The sequence below is a fragment of the Mastigoproctus giganteus genome, chromosome 6 (assembly GCF_048544385.1).
Source record: "Mastigoproctus giganteus isolate SK-2022 chromosome 6, ASM4854438v1, whole genome shotgun sequence".
Taxonomy (NCBI): Eukaryota; Metazoa; Arthropoda; class Arachnida; order Uropygi; family Thelyphonidae; genus Mastigoproctus; species Mastigoproctus giganteus.
Window position 1 is genome coordinate 8,861,020 of NC_143580.1, and position 27,578 is coordinate 8,888,597.

Here is a 27,578-nt window from a genome sequence, read left to right on the forward strand (position 1 = left end):
TAGGGATTACCCTGACTTCTAATCTCTCTTGGCATAAGCACAAAACAAATATTTTTTCCTTTGCATTTAAAAAACTGGGTTTCTCTTTTGCTCTCATCATTACTTTTCTTCTAAACAGCTACTCATTCTGTACAAATCTCAAATCCACCCTACCATGGAATATTGTTCTCACATCTGTGGTGGCATTCCCATAACCTCTCTGACTTCTAGACTCCATTCAAAAGAGGGCAGTTAAGATAATTAATGACCCATCTCTTACAACGTCTCTTCACTTCCTGTCTCATAGGCACACAGCAGAAACAGAATGTTTCTGCTGCCGTTTCTATAGATACTTCTATGGGCACTGTTCTTTTGAATTGGCTTCTATAATTCTCCCTCTCCCTTTCTTACAAACCAGTCCAAACACATGCCACAACTAGTCAGCCTCCATTTACTGTCCAACTTAAAACTCGCAGAACTAACTTTTCTTCTTCTTCAAGGTGAAATTCAAGTCTGATGTTAACAAGCATCTTCCTTTATCTTTTTTAGCCTTCAACTCGTGCATGGTGCTAAGTACTATAGGTTCTGATACCTTTTGTTTCTGAGGTATTCATTAACAAAAAAAAATTCTTATATGTTTATATTGGCAATTTTTTGTTATTTTATGATATTTATATTTGAAATTTATTTAATTATTTTTTCTTTAAGTGTTTGAAGTTAGTGAAAAAGTGGGTTTTCAACTTTATTAGGTATTTATTTCAAGATTTTTTGGGCTCTTCTTGGGCAGATATTTAAATTTTTAAATATCTTCAACCGTACTAGAAGAGTTTTGAATTGTTCATTGCTTTACAATTATTTGGAAACTTAAAAAAAAAATCCATATCACTAAGGAAATGTGATAATATCTGTTATTTCATTGACTGTGATAAACAACATTTTGTGGGGATGAAATTATATTCAAGATTTAAGTTACGAAGACCATGAGATTACAGTGAGATTATAGTGAGATGAATTACAGTTGCAATTCATGATGCAGCATGCAGAAATATAAAGAACTGAAATTATCCAGTGATGATTTAATAGCAGTGTTTCTAAAATACTTATTTTATTATAAGTGCATATGATTTTTTGGCCAATTTTTATATATTTTGCTATATAAATATTTTGTTTTTTGTAGGTAAGAGGGGGATTTATTCACAGTCCTTCAATTCCTACAAATACCTCTCAGCTTCATCAGTCAAGATTAGGATTAGTGTCTCAAGCTATTCTCCTTTTAATTACTGTTTTGTTTATTTTCTCTGATGTACTTGGAGGATTTTGGAAGGATAAGTAAGTGAATAATTCTGTAAAGAAACATTATAGCTTAAAGTCATCCTGCTTAATGCTGCGTTAAATTATCAAGTCATTCCATAAGTAATATTGTTGTTTACCCTTCCTTTTCAAAATAAAAACACAGCTGTGTTGAATTAAGTTTTAATCAAGGATAAAGCCTTCTTATGTCAATAGTATGTTTATAAAATTCCTTTGAGCTTAAAGCAATGAATGTGGACAGGGCACTTTTTTGACAGCCTTAACTTTCAAATTGTTTTTCATACCATTATAGACTACTAAATAGGAGGTAATCTAATGGTACAAGATCTGGCGAGTGTAGCACATGTAGAATTTTTTCCCTACAGTGCTCCTTGAATTTGTCATATACGATGTGATAAGTATGAGGATGTGTATTGTTATAACAAAACAATGCCATTGCAGATAGAGAACAACATTGTTCTCTTATGTTTGATTCTTAAACTTTGGAGGTGGTTCAGAGTTTTATTTGGAGGTGGAGATGGTTTTATTAGGTGTCACATGTTAAAAGCAAACTTAATATTGTGATAAAGAAGCCATAAAATCAATCAATGCATAGTATTATAAACATTAAAAGTCAATGTTTACAATACTATGCAGTAAAATGGCATTTTTATTATATTAAAAAAATAGAGGCTCTTTCATAAGAATTCAGTTGAAACTCCATAATGTAAAATTGTGGTGTATAGTCCTGGCAAGATTTATATATCTATATATATATATATCCTTGTTAATTCAGTTGGATAAATCGAAATATACATACAGTGAAATTCAGAGTCTGAATTAGGTCCCACAACTTATGAATAGCTTATTTACTTTAAAAACTGTCAAAATCAACTATAGTTAAATATCTTGTAGTGAAATTGAAATAACTATAAGGAAAATTCACTGTAAATTATATAAGATAGAGTAAAAAAATATGTGGAGGTCCTACAGTCTCGAAACTTTATTAGATAGTTGGTCAGACAACTTGAGTAGTCGAGACCCGCTAATTTTCATAAAATCGGACAAAAGCTAATAATTTATTATAATTTTAATTACTAATTATTTAATAAAAATGACAATAAATTATTAGCATTTGTCCGATTTTACGAAAATTGGCGGGTCTCGACTACTCAAGTTGTCTGACCAACTGTAAATTATATTTTGCCAATTGTGACTACAGAACAAGTTAGCTTTTTAAATTTTACATTTTTATCCCCTTCTTCAAAATTCATGTTGTGCAGAGCTGGAATCATGGGGAATTCATGTACCTCTAGTTCATGTTATGAGCATACAGTTAATAGATTTAAAAACATTGCAGTCATTTTATTCACACCAGTGAAACCAAAATAGACTGTGATCAGCTAACAATACAAAACTTGTGATTTCCCAATATAGATGCATCACCACACATATGTACTTAATATCAGAGAGAATATTATGAATGTGTTCAGAGAAAAAGAGAATAAAAAGTTAAAGTAACTTTCTTCAGGAATAATTTACAACCAGGAATAATTCAGGAATAATTTACAGGTATGTGCAATCTTTATCAATTTTCACAACATTTGTTTTTAATGATGTACTGTGGAGAAATTCAAAGATCACTATGTTTCACTTTTGCTGTGATAATAACTGAGTTTTACAGCTTGATGAAGAGCTAATGAGCTATACATTAAAATAGTGCTGTTTATTATGTATAATTGTACATACTTGCTAAAGAGATAGTGTCCATATCTTGGAATATTATTTACTGTTGAATACTCAGGAAAAAAATGACATTTTTCTTTTTTGGTACTGTTGCTTGTTTGACAAACATTTGCAGTGTAGTCAAATGCAGCTTTTGCCAATTGTGACTACTTTTATTTGTCACACAGCATGTCCATAAACTGGTGACCAGTTTGACATTACTTTAGAATAGCTGAGAGAGAGAGAGAGAGAGAGAGATCCGGTGTGAGTACATACATGGAAAAAAAAAAAATGTGTGCTGAAATACAGTTGTGAAATTTTAGATTGGTTGTGTGGAATTAAATCAGAGACTGGCACAATTTTGTTTTTCACTGGAGCACAGGGAAATGCAGATGTATAGCAACATGCTTGTATTATACCACAATGTGCAAACAACTTTCACACCAAACTGTAAAGGCATTCTGGGAACTTTGTTATCACACCTCTTATTTATCTGTGGAAGTTGTTTCAACCTGTTTAGTACTTGAAAGTCTGTAAGCTGTTTTCATTACAGTAAACTTCCACTTATTCTTATGTGGATTAAACAGTTATTCAAATATAATTCAAATATTAATTTTCATTACCTGATGAATTTATTGAAGGGCTATGAAATAGCATATTGTCTGTAAACTGAACATAGCTTTTATTACTATTTCTCTTTCTTTCTTTCACTTTGTATACTTTATTTGATTTATATTTGATATAAAATGAAAATTGAGTCAGTTATTAATTAATAAAAATGGTTTGTTGGGTAAACTGAATCTTTAGAAAAAACACAAGTCTCTGGAGAAAAATAAAAGAAGTTAGTGGGGGAAAATAAAAGGGGGAGGAGCTTCATTGTAAAAAAAAAAGTTTGGGAACTACTATCTATGGTTTTGATACTTGCAGTTAAATACTTTCTCATTAAGTAGAATTGAACTGTAACATGTTATACAGTATATTTACAATGAAAGGACAGAATTGATGGGATACCTAGTTCCTGGGCAACGTGAGGCTGTCACCCCTGTTGCTAGTGGACGAACCCACCGCTTTGCAGGTGCACTGCATTCACATAGATGGTAATTCTATCTCAGTATGGATAAATGTCGTGAGTTAACTGATTTTGAAAGAGGGATGAATAGTGGGTGCCCAACACATGGGTCGCTCTATCGCGGAGGCAGTAGAAATTGCACTATCTCCGTTTGACAGTATCAAGGGTGTATCCAGAATAACATCTCATTGTGGGCGGAGAAGGGTGGTGAGTGAATGTGGCTGTCAACATCTGTCTCTCATTGTTTCAGCCAACCAGAGAGCGATAGTGGCACAAATCACCACCAATTTCAACGAGGGAGGTGCCAGAAACATCTCCACCAAGACCATCAGGCGAACATTAGCTGCAATAGGTTATGGGAGCTGCCGACCCACCCATTGCTAACACTACAACACACTCTGTGCCTGAACTGGACAAAAGTACATCGACACTGGATGATTGGAGACGGGTCTTCTGGTCCGATGAGTCCCATTTCCAGTTATTTCGAGTGGAGACGGGGGAGGGTTCATATCTGATGGAAACTGCATAAAGCTATGCACCCATCATGTCAACAAGGAACTGTTCAGGCAGGTGGACAGTCAGTATTGGTCTGGGACATGTTCAACTGGCACTCGTTGGGACCTCTGGTATGTCTAGATGCATCTCTGAACAGTCCAGTTTACGTGTCCATCCTTGCAGGCCATGTGCATCCCTTCGTGGTAGTCATGCACCCACAGGGCAATGGACTCTTCCAGCAGGACAAGGTGCCTCTACACAGAGCCGTGGTGATTAGAACATGGTTCAAAGAGCATTCCGCAGATTTTACCAGCATGGAATGGCCTCCCCGTTCATCGGACACAAACCCTGTGGAGCATCTTTGGAATGCTGTGGAAAGGTCTGTTCAAGCTTTGGATCCTCCACCCAGGAATGTGATGGAATTATGGACAGCAGTGCAGCAAGCATGAATGGAAATACCTATGGAACGCTTTTGTGAACTAGTGGACCAGTGCCTTACTATGTGACTGCCCTTATCCGGGTGAAAGGTGGCCCTACCTGTTATTAGGTAAGTATCCCTGATTTCTGTCCACTCAGTGTACTTTAATTAGCAATACATTTTTTGAATTTTCTCACAGAAAATGCATGCACCTTAAGATTTATGTAACTTGTAATTTTTTTTTCTTTTTTTTAATAATGCTACTTAAAATGAGGAAAACTAGTATACAAAATTTATATATTTTAATATAATTTCAGGGTACCTGTTCTGAGTCGTAATTGGCACAATGTAATGTTTAGAATTGTAGAGATGGGAGTGGCATTGTGGTTTCCTTGTGTACTCTGGAATTGTGTGAGGTATGAAATACAAATATCTTTTAGTTTTAAGTGTTTCGTAATTAGATGTTATCATAAATTTTTATATTTCTGCTTTTCATAGTAATCTTGGCATTACTCTGACATTATTTTTGCTGCTTGGCACTCATATGAAAAGGTCTGTGTCCAGACCTCACCAGAGTGGAGGAATTCTTGAAGGTCTCTTCAACCAGGGCTGTAGTAAGCTGATGCCAAGTAGTAGGAGTAAGGTATTCCTTTCTACTAGTTATATTGGGTTTTTCAGCTCACACTATGTCAAATTTGGTCCATCTCATTTTGATAAAGTGTGGAGAAAACACATGCACGCATATACTGGTGTATGCACAACATAATACATTAAAATCACACTGTCATATAATGGCCTGAGTAGTTGGTGCACCAGAAATTCACATGAACAGAACTGTACTGTTCTGTTCTGTTCTTTCTGTTCAAGTGCAGTACAGTACCCTGTTCAAAGCTTTTTTACTGTATGGTAGTTTTTGGTTTTGTTCATTCTAACTTCTTTTACTTTTGTTCCCCCCTCCTTTTAAAGCTAAATGTTTAGTTCTTTACTATCAAAAATTTAAAGAAGGCTAAAAAATGCCTTTTCTCTGGTTTATTATAATATTATGTAGTAAAATTAATTAGGATTATCATTGTAGATGATAATAACTTTTGCCAGTATTGGCTAATTTTCTTTAGAGAATGTATTAATCTTTTTCATTTTGTTTTATGAAGATAAAATTTGTTTGCTTGCTTTCATTTTTGCTTCATTTAGCTACCTAAAATTACTTAATTATATATGCTATTTATTCATTTAAAAGACAACTCTGAATGCCAAATAATAAATTAAATTTTATGTTATTGTAAATAAAGGGGAGGAGAAAGAGAATAATTGTAGAGTTCTGTGAACTTAAATTCAAGTTTGTATTTGGAAACAGGGACATCCAGAAGGGGAATTTGGTCGTTTAGATGAAGAAGAAAAAGAAGAGAGGAAAAAAAAAATAATAAAAAATACTATTTTTACTCTGCAGTCCAAGGGAAATTATGGGAAAGTAACTGGGAAATTAATTGGTAAATTAATTTTCCAATTAATTTACCTCTTGTTACAGAATTGCTTGAACAAGACCATGAAAACTAGTGGGGGAGGATTAACTCTCGTTTGCAGGACAGGATCCTATAGAATAATTCAGAAATATTTCCTTGAATGATGTGCAAGTTCTTTGTAGTAATGGTTTTAAATAAGTCCCTGCATCAACTTTCTCACGGTGCATTAGAATTTGGTTCTTTTCTTACTCAGATTTAAATGAGATGTTAAGATGGATAGAATTAAGAAAGCTATATAAATTCAAACAGGACACCCAAAGACCAGAGATGGTCAGAGGCCCCCTGTCTGCCAGCTTGATTGCTAATTTGATAATTTTTGCCAACATCAAATGTTACAAAGTCATACAACATAAAGAGCATAAAAGTGACATCAAGTTTGACAAAGTAAAAACTTCTGATGCTGCCTTTCGCTGCACTAGCCAGGTCTATGCCTTCAAATATACTCACTCAGAAATTCTATCCAGATAGTTTTTCAGTGCAGATTTAACATGTTCACTACTACCTAAATGTGAAAGAACTCATTCAACTTGCCTTAAGTTTCGGAATGTTAAAAAAAAAAAACACACCATTCCAACATTCCGAACATTTTGTACATAATGATTGTAAATTTAAAGTTTGGATTAAGTGTTCCTTCACATGTCCACTGGAGTAGTGAACATGTTAAGGAAGCTGTCTGTCATGTTAAGGAAGCTGAAACTTGCAAAACAATTTCAGTAAAAGTTAGGGTTTAACTGTCAACAAATCCTTGGATCAATGTTTTTAAAAATCAAGTCATTAATAAAAATAAATGCAAGCATTAGAGTTCTTCACATCACTGTTCTCGCATAACAGTTGAAGAAGAGTGAGTTAGTATATATCTGATTGAGTTCCCATTATTAAATTATTCATAATAGGAGTATACTACTCCAACCAACACAGTCTTTAGTCACATCTGAGAAATTCTTGGAGTGTCCCAAACATCCACATCACTTGTAAGATGCCCCTATACAAAAAAAGCATGTGCTTGTCTCTATTTTAGTCTAATTGTTATATATTTTATATACCCACCCAACCCACTGCAGCCATTATCAATCCACTACAGGATGGAAACCTTCTCAACAATTCATGTTGAGGGAAATGGACCATAATCTGCCACTCTGGTCCAGTGTGGGTTGGCAGATCGACTGTATTTAGCAATCAGGGCCTTGAACCCCCGGTCTACTCAAAGTGCATGTGCTACTGCACTCCCACTCCTGACCACTCTGCTACGGAGGCCATTTTTTTTGTAATTGTATTTTATGTAATTGTAAATAACCTAACCATTACAATACTGTGTTATATTTCATGCTCGTTGAAGTGAAGCTGAAAAATTCATTGCCAGATTTTTGCAACTGTTAGTGTTTCCATTTTAACAACTCCTCTCATTGTGATATCATTTGTTTATAGAAAATTATGAGTTTATTGAACATGGATTTTAAATGTTGCATTTGTTAACAATTCATTATGATCCAAAATGATGAGTTGTCATTTTGGATCAGGTGAAAATGATATTTGAAAGTCTGCTGTTGCAACTTCTAGCTTTAAATGCTTTAGCTCAGTATTATTGAAGAGGATATTTCAATGCAGTAGTTGAAATTAAATAAATCATATATTGTCATATTACCCTTCCAAGTATTTTCTGGTCACATGGAGCAAGTCCCCATTGTCTTCCTATGTGTTGTTGGATAGTAGTGGTACTGTCACACTTTGAAACTCAGAAATAATTACTGTTATCCACTTCTGCCTAAGTTCTACTATCTTTTTAAGTCATATCAAAGAAGCATCACCTGAATAGCTGAATTCACTATACATGAAACCCATGTTTAGTCTCTAGAGCAAAGTTTCCGGCATCTCCCCCCATACTTCTCTTTCACCTCATGCACAGTACTAAGTACTATAGGTTTTGATACCTTTTGTGTTTGGGGTTTCCATAAAAAAAAAAAAAAAAAAACATTTAAAAATCTAAGATACAGCTATTTCAAAGCTACTAGCTTCTCATCACCTGGTAGTGATGAAGCACTGAAGCACGAATAATGTATTTTGTGTGAACGAACTGCCAAGTCCAAGTGGGGTCTGGAAGTAAAACTTCCATTTAAATGCAGAGTGACTCTTATTAGCACTGAATACTGATGACTAAGTCCATTTCAATTTCTTCGCACAATAAACTTCATGGATTAAAAGGTGTGTGTGTGTGTGTGTGTGTGTGTGTGTGTGTGTGTGTGTGTGTGTGTGTGTGTGTGTGTGTGTGTGTGTGTGTGTGTGTGCATGCAATCTTTAGCTTTTTAAATTAATATCTTCCTTTTTTTTTAAAGGCCTGAACAACTCTGGATTTTGAATCCAAAAAAAATTTTAGAAAAATTGGAATCTGACAAGCAGTTGCCAAGAGAATCTGAGACATTGGTTTCTCCAAAATCCATTATCATATCATCTGGTAGGTATTCACAATAAAATGTGGTACTTTAATAATATATAATATTTAAATTTTTTTATTAAGAAAAAAACCTAAATACTTTTCAATTCTCATTTCCCTTAGTTTGCCACTCACCTATTTTAAATTTCTAGCTCTACTTGTCAACTTCATAAAGCTTCTTTATCTTAGCTATTTTTCTAATTTATACTTTCTGTCCATCCACTCTCTGATGAGCAGGTGGATGACATTTTTATCAAAAATGGCAATATCATTTAAACAGAGTCAGAGTGGTGATTTTTTTTTTTTTTTTTTAAAGCAACTACTCTTTTGTTGTCGGTGTTGGTTCTTTGAAAAGTGGCTTAATATAAGGTTGCTCACTGAAAAGATGAAGTTGGCTCAAAGCAAGAGAGCTAAGACCATTTTAAAATGACTACCTTTTTCACTGGTTCTTTCTTTATTAAAAAAAAAAAGGCATTGTCACAAGGAGAGTATATTGAACGTTCTTGTGGACCAGGTTTATCCCACATTGTGGGATAAACCTGGTCCACAAATCATTAGCATTGTGGTTTATCCCACAATGCTAATGATTTCTTTAAACAGGAATGTAATAACATTGTCACCAGGAACATGTGCATACTTAGTCAAGCCAAGCTGCTTACAATTGCAGCTGTCGTTGCTATAAAAGATAGACCTATATGCTCTTAGGTACTTGCCCAATATTTTGGTAGGGCAATGATTCTAGAGCAGTTTTCACAATAATATTTATCAGTTACGTTTTTTTTTTTTTTTTGCTCTTTAAAATTTCCCATTTCCTTGATTATTTTTATAATATTTAGCTTTATTTATATCTTTATAAGGTAAAGGTCTTTTAAATCAGTTTTGTAAGACTTATTTTGTTCAAACACAGGTGAGGCCTTGGAAAAGTTACCTGAATGTTGGATTTGCTATGATGCAGAAAGAACAGATGCCGGACCACTTATTCAGCCTTGTTTGTGCAAAGGTGATGTGTCAGTTGTTCACCATGACTGCTTAAAGCAGTGGCTTATTGAGGTAATTAAAATAGTTGAAGTTTGTGCATTTTATTTATTTATGAACATTTTTAATTTGCAACGCTGATATAAGGTATCATTTAACATACAGAAACTTGATAGTTTTCATTTATGCAAAGGCAGTTTGTAGAACCAGTTGGCATCCACAAATTATTTACAGTTTATGAAACTGTTCAAAGTCCAAATTCCCTAGTTTGATAATAAATGTTTCTCTGCATTCTAATCTCTTAAGGGACAGCACTGTACAAGGGTTATGATTAAATTCTTGGGTGTTCATCTTCAAGGAGTAAATATATCAAGCCTCACCCTCCAGATTCACATTTTATTGCCTTTTCCTATTTATTCCTCTTCAGTGTATGAGGTTTTTTTTTTTTTTTTTTTTTTTCAAATGTGGTTAAAAAACTATTACAGCAACCAGTTGCTATAGTAATATCATGAGTAATCATTTTTATGAAGTTCTTTTTATTCTACTTGATAAAGATTTTCTTTTTCTTCCTAGGCATCCCACATACACAAGAAAAAAAAAAAAATAAAATAAATAATAGTTTTTGTTTACCATAACATACATCTGTTGTGTGAATGTGTGAAATCAAATTATTTTAACCTCTTTCCTTACTATTTAAAACAGGGATGGCCAACCCATGCAGCTCCCATTAATGATTTACAAAAAAAAAAATTTTAATTATACAACCAGTTTTAAAAATCAGAAATGAAACTATACATAGAACAGAGCTTTCCAAAGTGTATGTCAATTAATGTTCCAAATAACACCATATTTTGGCACCTAGTCATTTCAAATGGACTAGGTTAGTTATCAAAGTAAATATATCCAAAGCTCAACAAACTTCCAAATATGAAGGTTATGATATTTTGTAGAAACACACATATCTCTCTCTCTCTCTCTCTCTCTCTCTCTCTCTCTCTCTCTCTCTCTCTCTCTCTCTCTCTCTCTCATGTTTTTGGTCTAAAACAAAGGCAGTTGCATTTACCATCAGTTTAAAGATAAGGAACAAAAGGAGTGGGAGATATCAAATAATTACAAAATTCTGGTAGGGTATTTAATTATTTTTGGCACTTTCCTTTTTGCATTCACATCAAAAAGTTTTAGAAAGATCTGACACAGTTAAATTCACTTTTATTACAAGAAATTATGACCCAGGTTTCAGTGTGACAAATGTTAATTACTGGCTCATCTTTACTGCCTTTTATTTTTAATTGAGCAGGTGAATATGAAAGCTGGGGAGCTTCTCATGACATCATTTTTGTGAAGGTAAATGTTTATTTGTTACCCTATATCAGCAGTTCCCAACCTTTTTTGACTCACGAACCTCTTTCAACATAATATTTTTTTCTTGAACCACTAAGCCTATATTCTCAGAAATCATATAATAGTTCTAAATTTTTATTATAAAATATTTCCAGTACTACATTTTTATAAACAATATTTCATAATAATATAAAATTATTATTAAGTCCTATACATAATAATGGTCTTTTAGAATGAAAAAAAATTTAGTATGGAAAACATATTTATTTATTTATTTATTATTTTTTTTTATGAGAACCCCAAACACGAAAGGTATCAAAACCTATAGTACTTAGTACCGTGCATGGGTTGAAGGAAAAGTATGGGGAGAGGGGGATGCCGGAAACTTTGCTCTAGAGACTAAACATGGGTTTCACCACTTCAAGCCTCCAATAAGCAAAGTGGTGGTATTTCACCGGTTGATGAAAGTCATCTACCACCTGAATTTTAACATAATGTACTGTAAGATAGTAAACTAAGTGTAAGAAATTGTGAGAGATGTGGTTCCTTTCATTGGCAATTCTTTACTTTATATTTAATTTTATTTTACTTTATTCTGTCTTTAGTTATTATTAGTTATTTTTCATAACCCTTTTACCACAGCTGAACAGTGCAATACATATCAGCATGTTTGCACCCAATTCCCCTCTCTCCCCCACACACCACCACCACTAACATCCTGTTTTGCATGCTTGCTATGTAAGAGCACATGACCCAAACCACAACTAAATATAAATTTTGAACTGAACCACTTAAATTAATATTAAACTATTTTGTAGTTTACAAAAATATACATATGTAAATCTAAGCAGATGCTATTACAGAATTTTTAATGCGAACCCCATCGAACACTTTCATGAACTCTTGGGGGTTCATAAACAACCAGTTGGGAATCACTGCTCTATTTAAATTTATACTATAAACATAAAATTATTTAATTTTTTTTATTACAAGTACATATTCCTTTACATAGCAAAAACATTTTATGACATCAGAAGCAAATCAGTTGGGGGTTAGTAAAAACATTGGATGGCATCAGGGTTAGTTGTGGGGGGAGGATATCGATTCCATTCACTTCTGGACCAGTCCTCTGTGGCGTGCGATGCGTTTTCAACATAATATATGACCCACTACAGAAAAAGTTGGCCCTCCCTGGTTTAGAGGGAGAGCACAGTGAGATGAGTGATTTGTTCAGACCAAATCTGATACTAAAATACCTAAAACTGCTGAACAACCTGCAAAGCAGTGCGCCCATCACAGCTTTCACTGCTTACTATGAACCATTTAAAGGGACAGGAAGCACCTTTTACAAGAAAAGCAGCATTCATCCATGTGTCTCAGAACATGTTAAGCATATATGACAGGTGTTTGTCCATAATCCAGAGATGTCTAGGAATTATACTGCTTTAAGTGCTGCATGTGATAATGTCAGTAACACAGCAACCAAGAAAAAATGTTTCATGTGTATGCTTGATATAGAGAATGACAAAGACTTCTTCAGATGCTTCATGTTTCCATAAAGTGTGAGGATTTGGGGATCAGAAAATACTGATATATGAGACAATCCAAAAGCAAAATGCAAACAATTTTACCTAACCGAAAAGCGCAGGAATGTTGTCTGTTCTCTATAGGAAACAATGGGCTGAATAGGAAATCCGGTCGTATGCAGTTTTACCTGACCGAAAAGTGCAGGAATGTTGTATGTTCTGTCAGGTAAAATTGCATAAGACTGGATTTCCTATTTGGCCCACTGTTTCCTACAGAAACTCAGCATTGTCATTCTTGGCCATACATGTATATAGTCTTATAAACCCTTTAGACAGGCGATACAGTTTGGAATAAAAAACTGCGATACATTATTTAATAACCTTAAGAACTGTAGACTTGACGATGATGGTAATTTATTCTCACTGGATGTTACTTCATTATATACAAATGTAAACATTGAATACATATTAGATATTCTTTGGAACATGTTAAATAATAACTCTGTACTGATTAATTATTCAAAGCTTCCTATTAAATAAATTTTTCACTTAAAACTCTTAGTTAAAGCCAACTACACCTTTCAAGACAAAGTATACAAACAAATTTTTGGTTTGCCAATGGGATTGAGCCTGAGTGGCTTAATATTGGAGATTTATCTCTAAACGATTGAGTGTATACATTTGACACCTTTTCTACCCCTTTTCTTCTATCACATACTATGGGAGGTATTTAGATGATGTTCTTGTTATTACTGATAGTAGCACTATCCAAGGCATTTTACATTTGTTTAATAATATTCATCCTAGACTCAATTTTATATTGGAAAGGGAAAATACGGATAGTAAGCCATTAAATTTTCTAAATTTCGCACTTACATGGGACTTGACTAAAATCCAATTTAACATCTATCATAAACCAACAAATACTGGTATGCTTCTGCATTATAACAGCTATCACCTGTTCACCTACAAAAGGTCTATTATCTTTAATTGATTTCTCAGTACCTATAAATATTCAACGAGGGAATCTGCTTTGGGTTCAGAAATACAGATATTAACCAGCACATTCTTAACCAGCAGGATGCAAAAAAAAAAAAAAATACACCAACCAACAATAGTAACATCGAAAAATACTTTATTTCTGTACCATATGTTGAACAGTGGCACAAATAGCTTAACATATTCTTTAAAGATACCGAATTTAAAATTGTGGCCAGATCAATACGGAAATTACACACTATACCAGGTGGCCAACTTAATTTGTGATGCGATCTACTTTTTTTCTTCAAAATGTGCCATGATCTACCATCTCAAGAATTTCATTGCACATGGTTAAAAAAGTGAATCAACACATTGAAAAATGTTGTTTATAAATTTTAAAATTAAATACAATTCAGAATTCTTATTTTAAATTCATACATATTTAAATTTTTAATTATGTGAAGTTTGTGTCTTAATGTCATCTGCCAAGCTTTCAAAATCGATTTAACGGACCCCGATATAATGGATTTCGGATTTAACAGACTGAACAAATAATAATACAGTAATGTACATATTAATCTTGGCCATATTTTTTTTTTTTTAGGTTATAAAAATTTTAGTGTTATTATTAATTAAAAATTAATAATAATTATTGTTTTGATAATTACCTACTTTTATTTTTATAATCAGAGTCAGGAAATTGTTTTTTATTCTTTCTGAAAATGTGTTCAAATAGCTGTTTTCGCAGATAACAGATAAGAGCAGACAGTGACTTGCGAGCTGAATGTGACTCGGGACACTAAACTGTAGGTCTACCGGCTTGCTTTGTTTCTGTCTCAGTCTACCTCGAGCTGTCGTGTGGTCAGGTTGTATACAGTGTGTTTCTGTGATTTCTGAATTGTGACTTTTGCAATCCTTACAATTTAAAATGGCATCAAGTGATAGAGGAGTTAAATGAAAGCGTGGGGACTTAAATGTGGCACAGAAATTAGAGCTAATTGAGAAATTAGAACAAGGCATCTCAGTAGCACGTATTTGCAAAATTTATGGCATAAAAAAAAACTGTTTCTGATATCCGTAAATCGAAGGCCAAATTGCAACATAATTTTATATTGTACAGTACTGTATATTGTATTAAAGCTTTTTTTTTAAATTAAGAACAATAAAAAATGCCCCCCCAGGTTATATTTGATTGAATGGACTTTCGGCATTAACGGACACCCCTTCTCCCCTATTAGTCCGTTAAATTGAGGGTTTACTGTACTGTGATAAGGCCAATCGTAAAGAATCTTCTGTATGCAAGTCCATAAGAGTAGAGCGATTCTTTGTTTGTTTCAAATACGAAAAGGCTGATTCACATAGATATGTGGAACCAAAACAGGAATTTAAAAGTTTGCTGCATTTTTTTACAATTTGGTACTTTTCTCAGCAAACATATTCCCTAAAGTCTTTTTCTGCTGACCTGACTTTTAGGAAGATATCATTTCACAGTGTAATAATTTCATTTTCAAGTAATATTTTCTCCATGTGAAAAATCTCAGCGATTTTTTTTTTTTTTTTTTTTTTTTCCTGCAATTTGTTTTATATCTAAGTTGACATTAAATGGATAAGAAATACATTGAGCATAGGCTTGGCAGGGTCCTGAGCTGGATATCATCATTATTCTCTTTCTTGGTAATTTCCTTCTACTTTTGTTTTGTCTCTCTCTCTCTCTCTCTCTCACGGGGTAACTCGGGAATTTTTTTTGGCTGGTGTAGCATAAGCCTCAGGCTTCCTTGCACCATATAGCTAATAATAATAATAATAGTTTTAAAATCACTGAATCTGGTTTCAAAATCATCCATGACCTTCTCAATTTCAGAAACATATTTCTCAGTACTAAATTCAAAAACAGGATATTTTTGCAAATGATCTTGCCTATTTGCAAACTGATCGAATTTTTTTTCTTTTAGATCCTTAGTCATTGCCAAAAATTGATATTTATATGCAGAAATATTACTAATCATGTCACCCACATTTTTATTTTTTCCTTGTAATTCCAAATTCAGATCACTTAATTTACTGCTAAAATCTGCCAAAAAAGTCAAATCACACAACCACTGCTGATAATCATCTCCCCTTTGATCAACAGATTTTTTAATTTCATTCAGCAAATTTCGAAATCTCTGTAGAAACTTACTCCGACTCAGCCACCTCACATCTGTGTGTAATATCATATCTGGTTCATTTTCATCGAGATGCATTTTGAAGTCTCCTTTGAAGAGATTGGCCTCTGATGGAATTCACGATTTTTTGAAAGCTATGTCCACAACGCTTTTAGTATTTAATATTTTTCTGGCTAACACTTGTTGGTGGATGATACAGTGGTAACTCAAAAAAATCTGGAAATTCATCATCCTTTTGGCAGAATGCAATGAATCCATTAAGATGCCCTGTCATTGCTTTAGCTCCATCTGTTGTTATTGATACAACCTAAAATATAGGTAATTTAATTTTTTCAGTAAAATTTTTGAATGCGCTAAATATATCAAGACCTCTGGTTCTTTCTTTTAATGAAACCATACCCAGCAGTTCTGTAGTGGCAGAATCATCAAAACACCATATGAACAAAAACGAACAATTGAGCTGTATCACTGACGTCTGTAGATTCATTCAGTTGTAAAGAAAAAGATACACATTTAGCAGTGTGAGCACACAATTGTTCGCTCACATTTTTTCTCATTTTCGATGCATCGTATCACAGTATTTCAAGATAATTGCAGATCTTGAAGAGCACTTTTAATTTCATTTTTGTTCTTAAAATTTTCAAAGAGCACTTCAACACATGGAGTACGTTGACGTGTCTTTCTAAATTTCTTTTTTTTGGGTATAGACATGGAAGCATTGCAAATCAAACAACATGTTTCTTTTATCATTATAAAAAAGTATTCTAGTTCCCACTCTTTATGAAAATGATACGTTTTACTCTTTTTTGTAGTTTTCGTTTTAAATCAAAGGATGTTAAATTAATGTATAAGTACTGTATCTGTAAATTAATGTATAAGTACTGGATTCTTCTGCTCCTATGCTTATCTTTAGTGACACTCCAATTTCTAGGCAAAATGATATATCTCTTTTGGGGATTACCCTGACTTCTAATCTCTCTTGGCACAAGCACATTAGAAATATTGCTTCCTCTGCATCTAAAAAACTTGGTTTTCTCTTTCGCTCTCGGCGTTACTTTTCTCCCAAACAGCTGCTCACTCTGTATAAATCGCAAATCCGCCCTGCCATGGAATATTGTTCCCACATCTGGGGTGGTGCCCCCAAAACCTCTCTCAGGCTTCCTAACTGCCCTCTTCTGAATTCCATTCAGAAGAGGGCAGTTAGGTTAATTAATGATTCATCTCTAACAGAGTCTCTCCACTCGCTTTCTCATAGACGCACTGTTTCTGCTGCATGCCTCTTCTACAGATACTTCCATGGGCACTGTTCTTCTGAATTGGCTTCTATAATTCCCGCTCTCTCTTCCAAAACAGTCCGAACACGTGCCGCCACCAGCCAACATCCATTTACTGTCCAACTTCAAACCCACAGAACCAACTTTTCATCTTCCTCATTTATTCATTCAACTGCCGTTTTCTGGAACAACCTTCCTTCATACGTATTTCCTGAAAATTACAATCTACAGAAGTTCAAGTCCAATATCAATAAATATCTTCTTTCGTCTTCTCAACCTCCAACCCAAGCACGGTACTAAGTACTACAGGTTATAATACCTCTCGTGTTTGGGGTTCTCATAAAAAAAAAAAATAAAAAATCACACACTTCGGGTGACTCAGATATGGCATAAAAATAATTTGTGAACAAATTAAAAAAAAAAAAAAAAAAAAAAGTGAGAATAAATAAATATGATCTGTATTGTAAGGTGCAAAGGTACACATAGGTACCTTGACTTACAAAACCCTTCACGGCACTAAAGTCAGGGGTTATACTTGATAATTCACCCAAACCACAAATTAAAATCTTAATAAAAGTCATCCCTGAATATGGATTAAAGTTGACAGCCTAATAAACATAATCCATGAAACAAACCGAGGAAGTGAGCAGTTCTTCATTTTAATGCTATACTATGATTTAACTAGCTTCTGGAATAGTCTTGAATGTAGTCTTGATCTCATCCTTGATGGCAAAGTGCTGTCACTAAAGATGAGATTTTGATCCCTTGAAAGCTTTATGATAAACTAAATAGAGGCAGGAATAAATTTCAAGAATTGAATTTAGCCATTGAAAGTTTTTGCATGTTTTATAACTGTGTAAATAACAAAATATTTCAAATACATCTGATAGAATAGTATATTTAATCCTCTAATATTTGATATTTTTATTTTTATAGAAACCAATAATGAAAGTTTTTTTTTTTTTTTTTTTTTTTCCCCTTCTCTTCTAGTCTTCATGTAATCCAGAAAACATGAAATGTAAAGTTTGCAATGAACAAGTAAGCATTAAATTGTATATATATAATATTTATTTATTTATTTTAATAAATATATTTTTTTTCTTTAAATTTGTTAAATTGGAAATTGAATCTTCTCTTGAGAGACCATTCTTCAGATATTCTCGCTACCAAAGTTGCGTGGATCAGCAATTTGAAATTGAGTGTGGGGAATGGCCAAGCATTATAAAAATTGTGTGAAATTGACATAGTGTTAAATACACTATCATGTCATTGGAAAAGCAATATGGAAAGTGTCCTATCCTGCATGAAAATGATTCTGCACAAACAGCCTCATTTTTATAGGGCAATAATAGCATAGCTAAGTAGACTCCAACTCATGGCAATGTGTCATAAAACTTTGTGTTTCTGCAAATCAGCCAGTGTTATAATTTTATGTGGGTAGCACTGGATTTTTATTTCATATTTGCCTCCTTAACAATAGAGCAGCCTTGCTGCCCATCACTCATTCAGAAAAAAAGTCTTTGTTAAAATTTCATCAATTATATAGAAATTTTTTCAAGAAATCTTGCATCTCTGTCTTAAACAGAGATGTTAGTCCCCCCCCCCTCCAAGAATTCCCCCTCCAAGTTAATCTGGTTTTTTTATGCAGATGTGACAACCAGCGTACGAAGCACATATTCACTACTGACTTGTCATACGTATATTGACTTATATTGAAATAATTATTGTTCCTTGATGGTGAAGTAAAATTAAACAAAGTGCTTTACAAACATTAGACATACCATGGAATGGTAAGTTGACTGCTTCCCTACTAAGAGATGAAACAGAGTTCCCACTGAGCCTGAGTTACAGTAACACTGATCTTTTTGCTAGCACTGGAACTAGTAACCATATTCTGCTGTGGACTAACATATCTGTTTCCTAAAACCATTCATGATATTCCCAAAGCACAACTATGGCTTTGGCTTCTGATAAAATTGCTTCACATCATCAAATTTAGCAATGTGCTTAGCTTTTTTTTTTTTATAAAGTTTTTTACCAACTTTAATTAACATCAGAATTCCCAATTATCATCATCATCATCATCATCAGCCATTTTCAATCCACTGCAGGATGAAGGCCTCTCCAGCAACTTTCCAGTTCCTTCTGTTTTGAGCACTGGCCATCCATTTACTACTCAAAAACTCATGAATTTCATCTATCCATCTCCGCCTTTGTCTTCCAGGTTTTCTTCTAGCTCCTCTTGGGTACCATTCTGTTATTTTCTTAGTCCATCTGTCATCATGTCTTCGAGCTATGTGTCCTGCCCAAGACCATTTTAGTTCTTTAGTTTTGATAAGAATGTCCTTTACTTGAGTTTGCTGCCTAATCCATGTGTTTCTCTTCTTATCTGATTCCCAATATAATTCGTTCCATTCTTCGCTGTGTAGTTCTTAGCTTCTCTTCCATTCTTTTGGTGAGTGCCCAAGTTTCACTTCCATAAGTCATGGTGGGGAGTATACATTGAACCCAATTATACATTGTGGTTAAAAAAAAAAATGATAAGAAAAGAAAACATTATATATTGTAGGAAGAAAAACCAAACTTTAATATCAGCATATTACAAATTATTTAAGATTATAAACTGCCCTGCTAGTATTTAATATCATAAATTGTTTTTTCATTTCACTCATGATTTTATTTCAAACCTTTTTAAAATTTTGCATTTTTTTAATGTTTAAGGTTTTTAAATATTTAAAAATTTAATTATGATTTTATTTTATTTTATTAAAATTTACAAAATTTTAATTAAAAAATTAAGTTTTTGAAAGGGATATTCTTTTTATTATTTATGTTAGGTAAAAAATGTAAACATCACTGTTGGAGAAATTTCTTAATTATATGTATAATTAATTTTTATTTTAGTATGAATTAGAACGAGGCTATATCTGGCTACCAAGTGGCCTTACTACAGTACACTGGATCCAGACTATAAGTATCATCACAGTAATGGGTGGTGCAGTTGGTGGAGCTTGTGCAGTTGTAAGGTTATTCGAAAGTGTTGGATTAAGAACGCTTGCAGTTGGTATTGCTATTCTTGTTGAATATGTCTGTTTGAGGTAAGATTTCAGTTTCCTTAGAATTACGTTTTTGTATGTGTGCGTGCATTTCAAAACTGCTTTCTGTTTGCTGCTTATCAAATACAGGCAGTTCTTGCTTTATGAGTTCCCGGGTTTACGAGTTGTTTTGTTTTTTTTTTCCAAGTATCTACAAAATCAAAAATATGAACATTAATTGCAAAAAATGAATGTTAAACATACATAAATACCGCATTTCAAACCACGCACGTAGCTATACAATACAGTGTACCCCACTTTACGATATTAATCCGTTACCATCGTATCACGAAAATATCGTAATGTGAACCCAACAACACATTATTTTTTTGGTAATTCATTCCACAACCTCGGAAGTAAATTTTCGCTATATAACTCCTTAAAAGGTCATTTTTATTGTGTAAATTGTATTAGTTACCAATTCAATCATTAAACGCACTACACTTTCATCATTATCATATGTTCCCCTTATAAGAACCAATTTTGAATGGCTTTGTGATATTTTTCTAAAGCACATTTCTGGAAGTCATGACCATAAAACAATTTGCACTTTCCGGTTTATTGGGCTTTTCTTTTACTGAAAGCATTTATAAACTGGTAGTAAACTCAATGTTATTGCATTTGTGAAAATACCGATAGCTGTAATTGTGTGATTTTTTTTTATGTTATTATGGTGAAATGTGTTTCCCCTTTACTGAAATCTTCAATCGTATAAAACACACGAATTTTCAGAATCTTCTCTTCATTTTTTTTTTTTTTTTTTTTTTCTGTAAACTTGTTATTCTGCACAAATCGTGTTAGTTGCAATTTGTATGTTCCACTAAAAAATGCTTCTGCATGCTATTGAAATTTATAAAGAAAAGAAAAGATTATCTTGGAAATAAATGCCTCTTGAAGCATTTCTGAAGAAGAAAACTCCTTGTGCAACAAATGAACGAGTGCCGAGCCAATAACGAGTGATCAACAAGTGTGCATTTAGTCAATGATGATGATGAAGAATAAACATTCTTTAACATTTATAAGTCATAAATAATTTCTCTCTTATTTGCTTGATTTTACAGGCTATGTTTTCATTTCTTTGGATAAATCAATCATTGTTTAAACAAACTAATTAGTTAACTAATTTCATTGTTGAGAATGTAACGCCTATTTTTAACATTGTCTATGGGAAATAAAGTCCCACTTTATGAGCATGCACTAGGAACGAATTAACTCATAAAGTCGAGAACTACTTGAATATAGAAACTATATCATTTCTTTCTGTTATTAACCCTCTCTAGAGTGAGTTCTGAAAATATATGGGGCCCGAGTAGTGAGTTTTATGCCAGGGACCAATTCTGGGGAGTGAGTTTCTTCTTTAAATTTTGGTTTTTTTTTTTTGAATCCTACAGACCTGCATTTTAACTTTGTAAAAATGAAAATTTGTGCATAAATACTTTTAGGTATTAATTTGTTCTGGTTTTGATTTGGTTGCCAAACATTAAAGTAAATTTATTATCAAAAATAAAATCAGAATTTTATTTTTTTAAATTACAGAAAAATTCAAAAAAATCAAGAAAAAAATATTAGCATTACTAGTGGCAAATGATGCAAAGCAAGCAAGCTTATACAGCATCAGCAAAAAAAAAAAAAAAAAAAAAACCCAACTCCTATTTCACCTATTCATTCCCTCCAATAATTTGTGTAGTTCTGTCTTGAATATTTAAGCTTTTAACCTCCACAATAACAGATGGAAGCTTGTTCCAGCAATAACCGACCCACTGGCTAAAGGCAAACCTCCACACTGCAACCATCCTTCCTTAATTTGAATTTGTGCCTCCTCCTCATGTCATCTGGGCAATATGAAGAATCCCATCTATCTTAGTTATGATTATGCAAATAACGTAAGTTATTTGCATAATCGTAAGTTATTGCCACAGAACCACTACTCAGTTCTACTGTACTGTATAAAAGCAAAGCAGTCTCTTCAAAATCATGCAGTAGATGTTTACCTGCACTACAGCAGCATTGCCAACAACGTTGCAGGAAAAGGCACTATTAGTGAAGCTGTACTATCAAAACAGCAACAATGCAGTTGCGGCTATCAGAGAATTCCGGCGTCAGAAGCGCATAAGCCGTGGACCTATGACTGTTTGTGCTGTCTGCAAAATGATTGCAAAATTTGAAGCGACAGGACATGTTAGTGTTCAACCAAGTAGAGGTTGAAAACGAGTGGACTCTTGTGTTGAAGATGTGGCTATGGCTGTCGTGAATTTATCAAGTCAATCTCCATGTGGTAGCGCAAGTGTGCCAGCTTTTTCTTGTGAAGTGGACATGCAGTATTCCACAGTAAGGCTAGTAATGCGTCAGATGTTGCAGTACTATCCTTACAAGATGCACATGCTACAGCGGCTAAAGCAGGTGATACAGATATTCATTTCACATACGCACTTCAGTTTCTAGCGCGAATGACAGTAGATATCACTTGGCCATGGAACATCCTTTGGAGTGATGAAGCCCACTTCTGCTTAAATGGACAAGTGATTACCCACAACTGTCACATTTGGGCAACAGAAAACCCTCGAGTTATCCAAGAGGTCTGGTTTCATTCTCCAAAAGTGACATTGTGGTGTGGATTTACGGCCACATTCGTGATTGAGCCATATTTTTTTGAATAGGTAACACCGACTGGACCCCTCTACTTTTCCATCATTGGACAGCGATATTATGAAATGTTGGCAAATTTTGCAATACCAGAGCTGCAACAACGTGGGTTGCCTTCAGGATACCATATTCATGCAAGATGGTGTGCCACCCCACATCCACCATTGTGTCCAAAGATTACTAAGGCAACACTTTACAGACAAATGGGTCATCAGCCATTGTTTCCAGACATCTTTGGCCAGACCTCACCCCATGCAACTTCCTGGTTGTGGGATTTTTTTGAAGAACCAGGTGTATCAGGAAGAATGTCAAACTCTGGCAGATCTGAAAGACAACATTAGACGTCATGTGCTGGTTATTCCAGTTGACATGTTACGTTCTGCTGTAGAAAATGCTGTTCTTTGAATGGAAAGTGTTGTTGACCAAAATTGGAGGATACACTGAACAATTGTAGTGCTGTTCAAGTGATTTGTATTGCCACAGTGCCATTAGTGACAAATTTTGTAACTAATTTTTTTTTTTTTTCCTATAAATGGCGAGTGCATTCTTTATTGTACCTGTTGTCCAAATTTATCTTCAGTATGAGCCTTAGAACTCACTTCAGAGCCCTCTACATAGGGATACTTTAATTTTAACAACCCTGTATAATACGTGAAATGAATATTTTATATATAAATGAAACCACAAAAGCTGAAATTCTGAGGAAATTTACTTCTATATTCTGACAAGAATATATCTGTTTCAGGAAAGCCTTTGACACTGTCGTGCATGGAAGACTATAGTACAAATTGGAGCAGAATGGTATTAAGGGTAAGCTGCTACAATGGATTAAAGGATGGTTGAGTGGGAGAAGACAGAGGGTGGTAATTAATGGGTGCTGCTCTTCGTGGACTAATGTTATTAGTGGAGTCCCACAGGGTTCGGTGTTGGGTCCTCTGTTGTTTTGTATATTTATCAATGATATTGATGAAGGTATATCAGGCTTAGTGTCGAAGTTTGCAGATGATACAAAGGTTGGCAGGGTTGTTAATGACAGTAATGGCAGTGTGCTACTGCAATAGGATCTAGATAATTTGGGTAGATGGGCTAAGAAGTGGTAACTGAAGTTTAACCTTGACAAATGCAAAGTACTGCATATGGGTAGAAGTAACCCCAGAGAAATGTACCAACTGTATGGTACTACACTTAAGGTGGTAGAAAATGAAAAAGACCTGGGAGTAATTTAGCAGTCAGATATGAAGTTTTCTGAGCAATGGAGACAGGCTGCCAGGGCAGGCCATGGGGTTTTGTCAATGATATATAGGAATTTTGCTAGCAGGGAAAAGGAGACGATTGTCCCTCTGTATAAGGCAATGGTCAGGCCATGCCTTGAGTACTGCATACAGGTCTGGAGGCTTCATTTTAGGAAGGATGTAGATTTGCTTGAGCGTGTACAGAGAAGGGCAACAAGATTGGTGAGTGGAATGAAGGGATCCTTTACCAAGAGAGGCTTAAGTTCTGCAAATTGCAGTGGCTGATGACTAGGCGCCTGCGCGGTGATCTGATTGAGGTGCATAAGGCCTTGAATGGGTTGAGCACGCTAAATTCCGATGGGATCCTTCCACTTGTTCAGATTACGAACCTAAGGGGGCATAAATTCAAATTAAGAAAAGACAGATGTAGAATAGATGTGCGGAAATTTGCCTTTAGCCAGCGGGTGGTTAATTGCTGGAACAAACTTCCATCTGTTGTGGAAGTTGATAGGTTAAATAAATTTAAGGAGGAACTGAACAGAACGTAACATGTGATTTTTTTTTTTTTTTTTTTTTGGCTGATACTGCATAACCTAAGCTCATACACTTGCTTTCATGCATCACATGCCATTATCGTTTGATTACTGTTAAAATACTCTTATTAAGATAACTGTTATTAACATGCCACAAACTTATTTTAGAAAACTTACTTTGAATGTTCAGATGGCACAAAGTCCTTCCTTGGTATAGCTTTCAGCCATTTGTTACTTAAAACAGTATCCCTCATCGGAAAGCCAAAGATGTGTGTACTTTCAGGCCACCTTTATAATTTCCACGGCATCCAGGAACACAACATTTTCCAGGCATTATTAAAAATTTCAAAGCACTTTTATGAGATGAAATAGCACAAGAAACATACAAACAGCATTTCTGATAACAGCAATACTACTAATGAACAGAGGTAATGAAAGGCTTAAGCTCTACCTACTATAATTAGTTCTTTACCTTTATCCCTCGGCCCACTTAGCACAACGGATTAGCCTACTGGGGCTTTATCTAGCAATGGCATCGCTTGATAGCACCTAATTTTTATGAGTTAAATATTGTGATGATATTGACAAATTTGTATCACCTTTATGCAATTGTTTGAGTGCTTACAATCGTTTTTTTTAATTCTCAGATTCTTTAATATTGAAAATATCTGTACATGAAAAAAATATTTTTTATGCATATTTTCAAGATTTCTAATTTCTTCAAATAAATATGTAGTCTTAATTCTGAGATGACTTCAAATTATTATAATTGGAATAAATATTATATTCCAAAATTATATTATTCTTTAATATACCCATAATTTTGCACTTACTAATTATGCAGTGCAACATTTTCTGTGCTATTGTTTAACATGCATTCCAATATGCCCATCAACAGCTACATCAGGAATTTTAAATTAATCCATTTTTTGTTTGACTTTTTTGTTATAGTTTTTATTTGCAAAGTTCAGCTATTTGAGCTAAGTCTGAATAGCCTTTAATGCTTTTATCTTGGCTCATTGGTGTGAGGTGCTGTAATTTAGAATGTGGTTTTGAAAAACCAAAACTGGAACAATAGCTTTTACAGCATTGTGAAGCTAATTGGTCTTTGTTTAGATTATTGATGTATTCTCACTCCCTGTTTTCTTTTAACAGTGTGCTTTTCCTATTTTTGCTCATAGTTAGTGCCATTGTAATCTGCCTTAGCTTGCCTAACCTACTTTGTGACTTGGTTGCAGACTATTTTATACCCTACTGTAGGTTTCTGAATCTCCTGTTAATTTATAAGCATTCCATGTATTTTTCTTCTCTGTTACTAATCTCATCAGGTCAGCTGACATATTGATTTGATTTTTTACCTTATTTGCATTTTGCATAGTAGTTATATAATAATTTGCAAGGAAAAGTGAATTTGGGTCTGTGAATTTAGGAATTAAATACATTGATATACACTATAATTAAGTTTGCAGTAAATTAAAATACAGTCGGACCTCTATATAACAAAATCGATCATTCCATTGAAAAAATTCGTTATACAGAAATTCCATTATAAAGCAATATGACCTTTTTAACAATGAAAAAATACTGTAAATTCAGAAATATAGTAACCAATAGAAAAGAAGTGGGAATGAATAAATTTTCTAATATTTTAAAACAATTTATTAATACGTACATATTAAGAAATGACTATTTACATGATGCCACAATTTATTAGTACACTTTTAAGAATTTTGTCGTAAAATATTTGGTTATTTTTTGTTGTACACTGGATTCTACTGTACACCATTCATAAAAATGTTCGCATTTGTTTAAACTTTAAACACTCAGATATATTTTCTTCCCACTGAAGGCCTCGACACAAAGTTTCAAATGCTGCCAACATTTCTTTGGAAGGTTTATTATTATCCTCATTTTCATCCAACTCGTCATCGATATTGTCACTAGTTCTTTAAATATGCTCCAAAATGTTGGAGTCATTTGGATATTCAGCTATGAGATCGTTATCAATGCCTAAAAATTCGTCAAGAACAATTTCTCCGCCGATTAAACCTCGCTTGGAACTCTTCCCAAGATTGCTTAATGTCTTCTAGTAGTTCATCCCTCTCATCTCTGTTAATTAGCATTTTAGCAAAACCTGCTTTTGCGTAGCAATTCTTAATCATTTTGTCACATCTTGACTGCACACTTTCACCAACTCTGATATGCACATCCACAAATCTATAACAGAATCCACAATATTTTTCAGTATGCACCTTCGGTAGTGCATTTTCAAATTCTTGATAATGCCTCGGTTCATTGGCTGCAGTTAGACAAATTATTCAGAAGGAAGAAAAACCTCACACTTGTAAGTTTCGAAATTACCGAGTGAAAGTGGGCAGGGTAGTTGTCAACAATCAACTCTTTTTTTCTGTTTTCTTTCGTCATCTTTCTATCGAAATTTAAAATCCACTGCTCAAAAATTTCACTTTTCATTCAATGTTTTTGTTGTAGTTGTAGTCCAACTCTAATGACTTTACTCCTTTGAAACATCAGGGTTGTTTACTTTTGCCTGTTACCAAAAGCTTCAGTTTTTCATTACTGGAACAAAGCCATATTTGCAACCAAGAGTGTAATTCTCTCCTGATTATTTTTACCACCTAAAGATTTATCACCTTTAAAAGTCAGTGTCTTGTTTGGCAACCATTTAAAAAATAGACATGTTTCATCAACATAGAATATGTTTTTGGACTCTTAGTCCTCCAAATTATTTTTCAAAACTGTTTCTTTCCGGTGAGTATAGTCTTCTTCAATTGCATCTCCACTTTCATCAGAAATAACTTTTTCAAGTAAGCCATGACGCTCTTTAAATTTGTCCAGCCAACTAGAACTGGCTTGGAACGTTTTGTGCCC

At 33.9% G+C, this 27,578-nt stretch overlaps 1 protein-coding gene across 1 annotated transcript in view; it reads left to right on the plus strand.

Moving 5' to 3' along the window:
- The window catches only part of LOC150083886 (uncharacterized), a 72,288-nt gene that overhangs the window by 35,313 nt on the left and 9,397 nt on the right, over nucleotides 1-27,578 (plus strand). Inside the window, exons 8-13 of the mRNA XM_090375824.1 lie at nucleotides 1,157-1,308; nucleotides 5,294-5,392; nucleotides 8,827-8,945; nucleotides 9,832-9,974; nucleotides 18,177-18,224; nucleotides 20,091-20,284. Of these exons, the coding sequence (XP_090231950.1) occupies nucleotides 1,157-1,308; nucleotides 5,294-5,392; nucleotides 8,827-8,945; nucleotides 9,832-9,974; nucleotides 18,177-18,224; nucleotides 20,091-20,284 (755 nt within the window). The remainder of the gene's footprint in view (nucleotides 1-1,156; nucleotides 1,309-5,293; nucleotides 5,393-8,826; nucleotides 8,946-9,831; nucleotides 9,975-18,176; nucleotides 18,225-20,090; nucleotides 20,285-27,578) is intronic.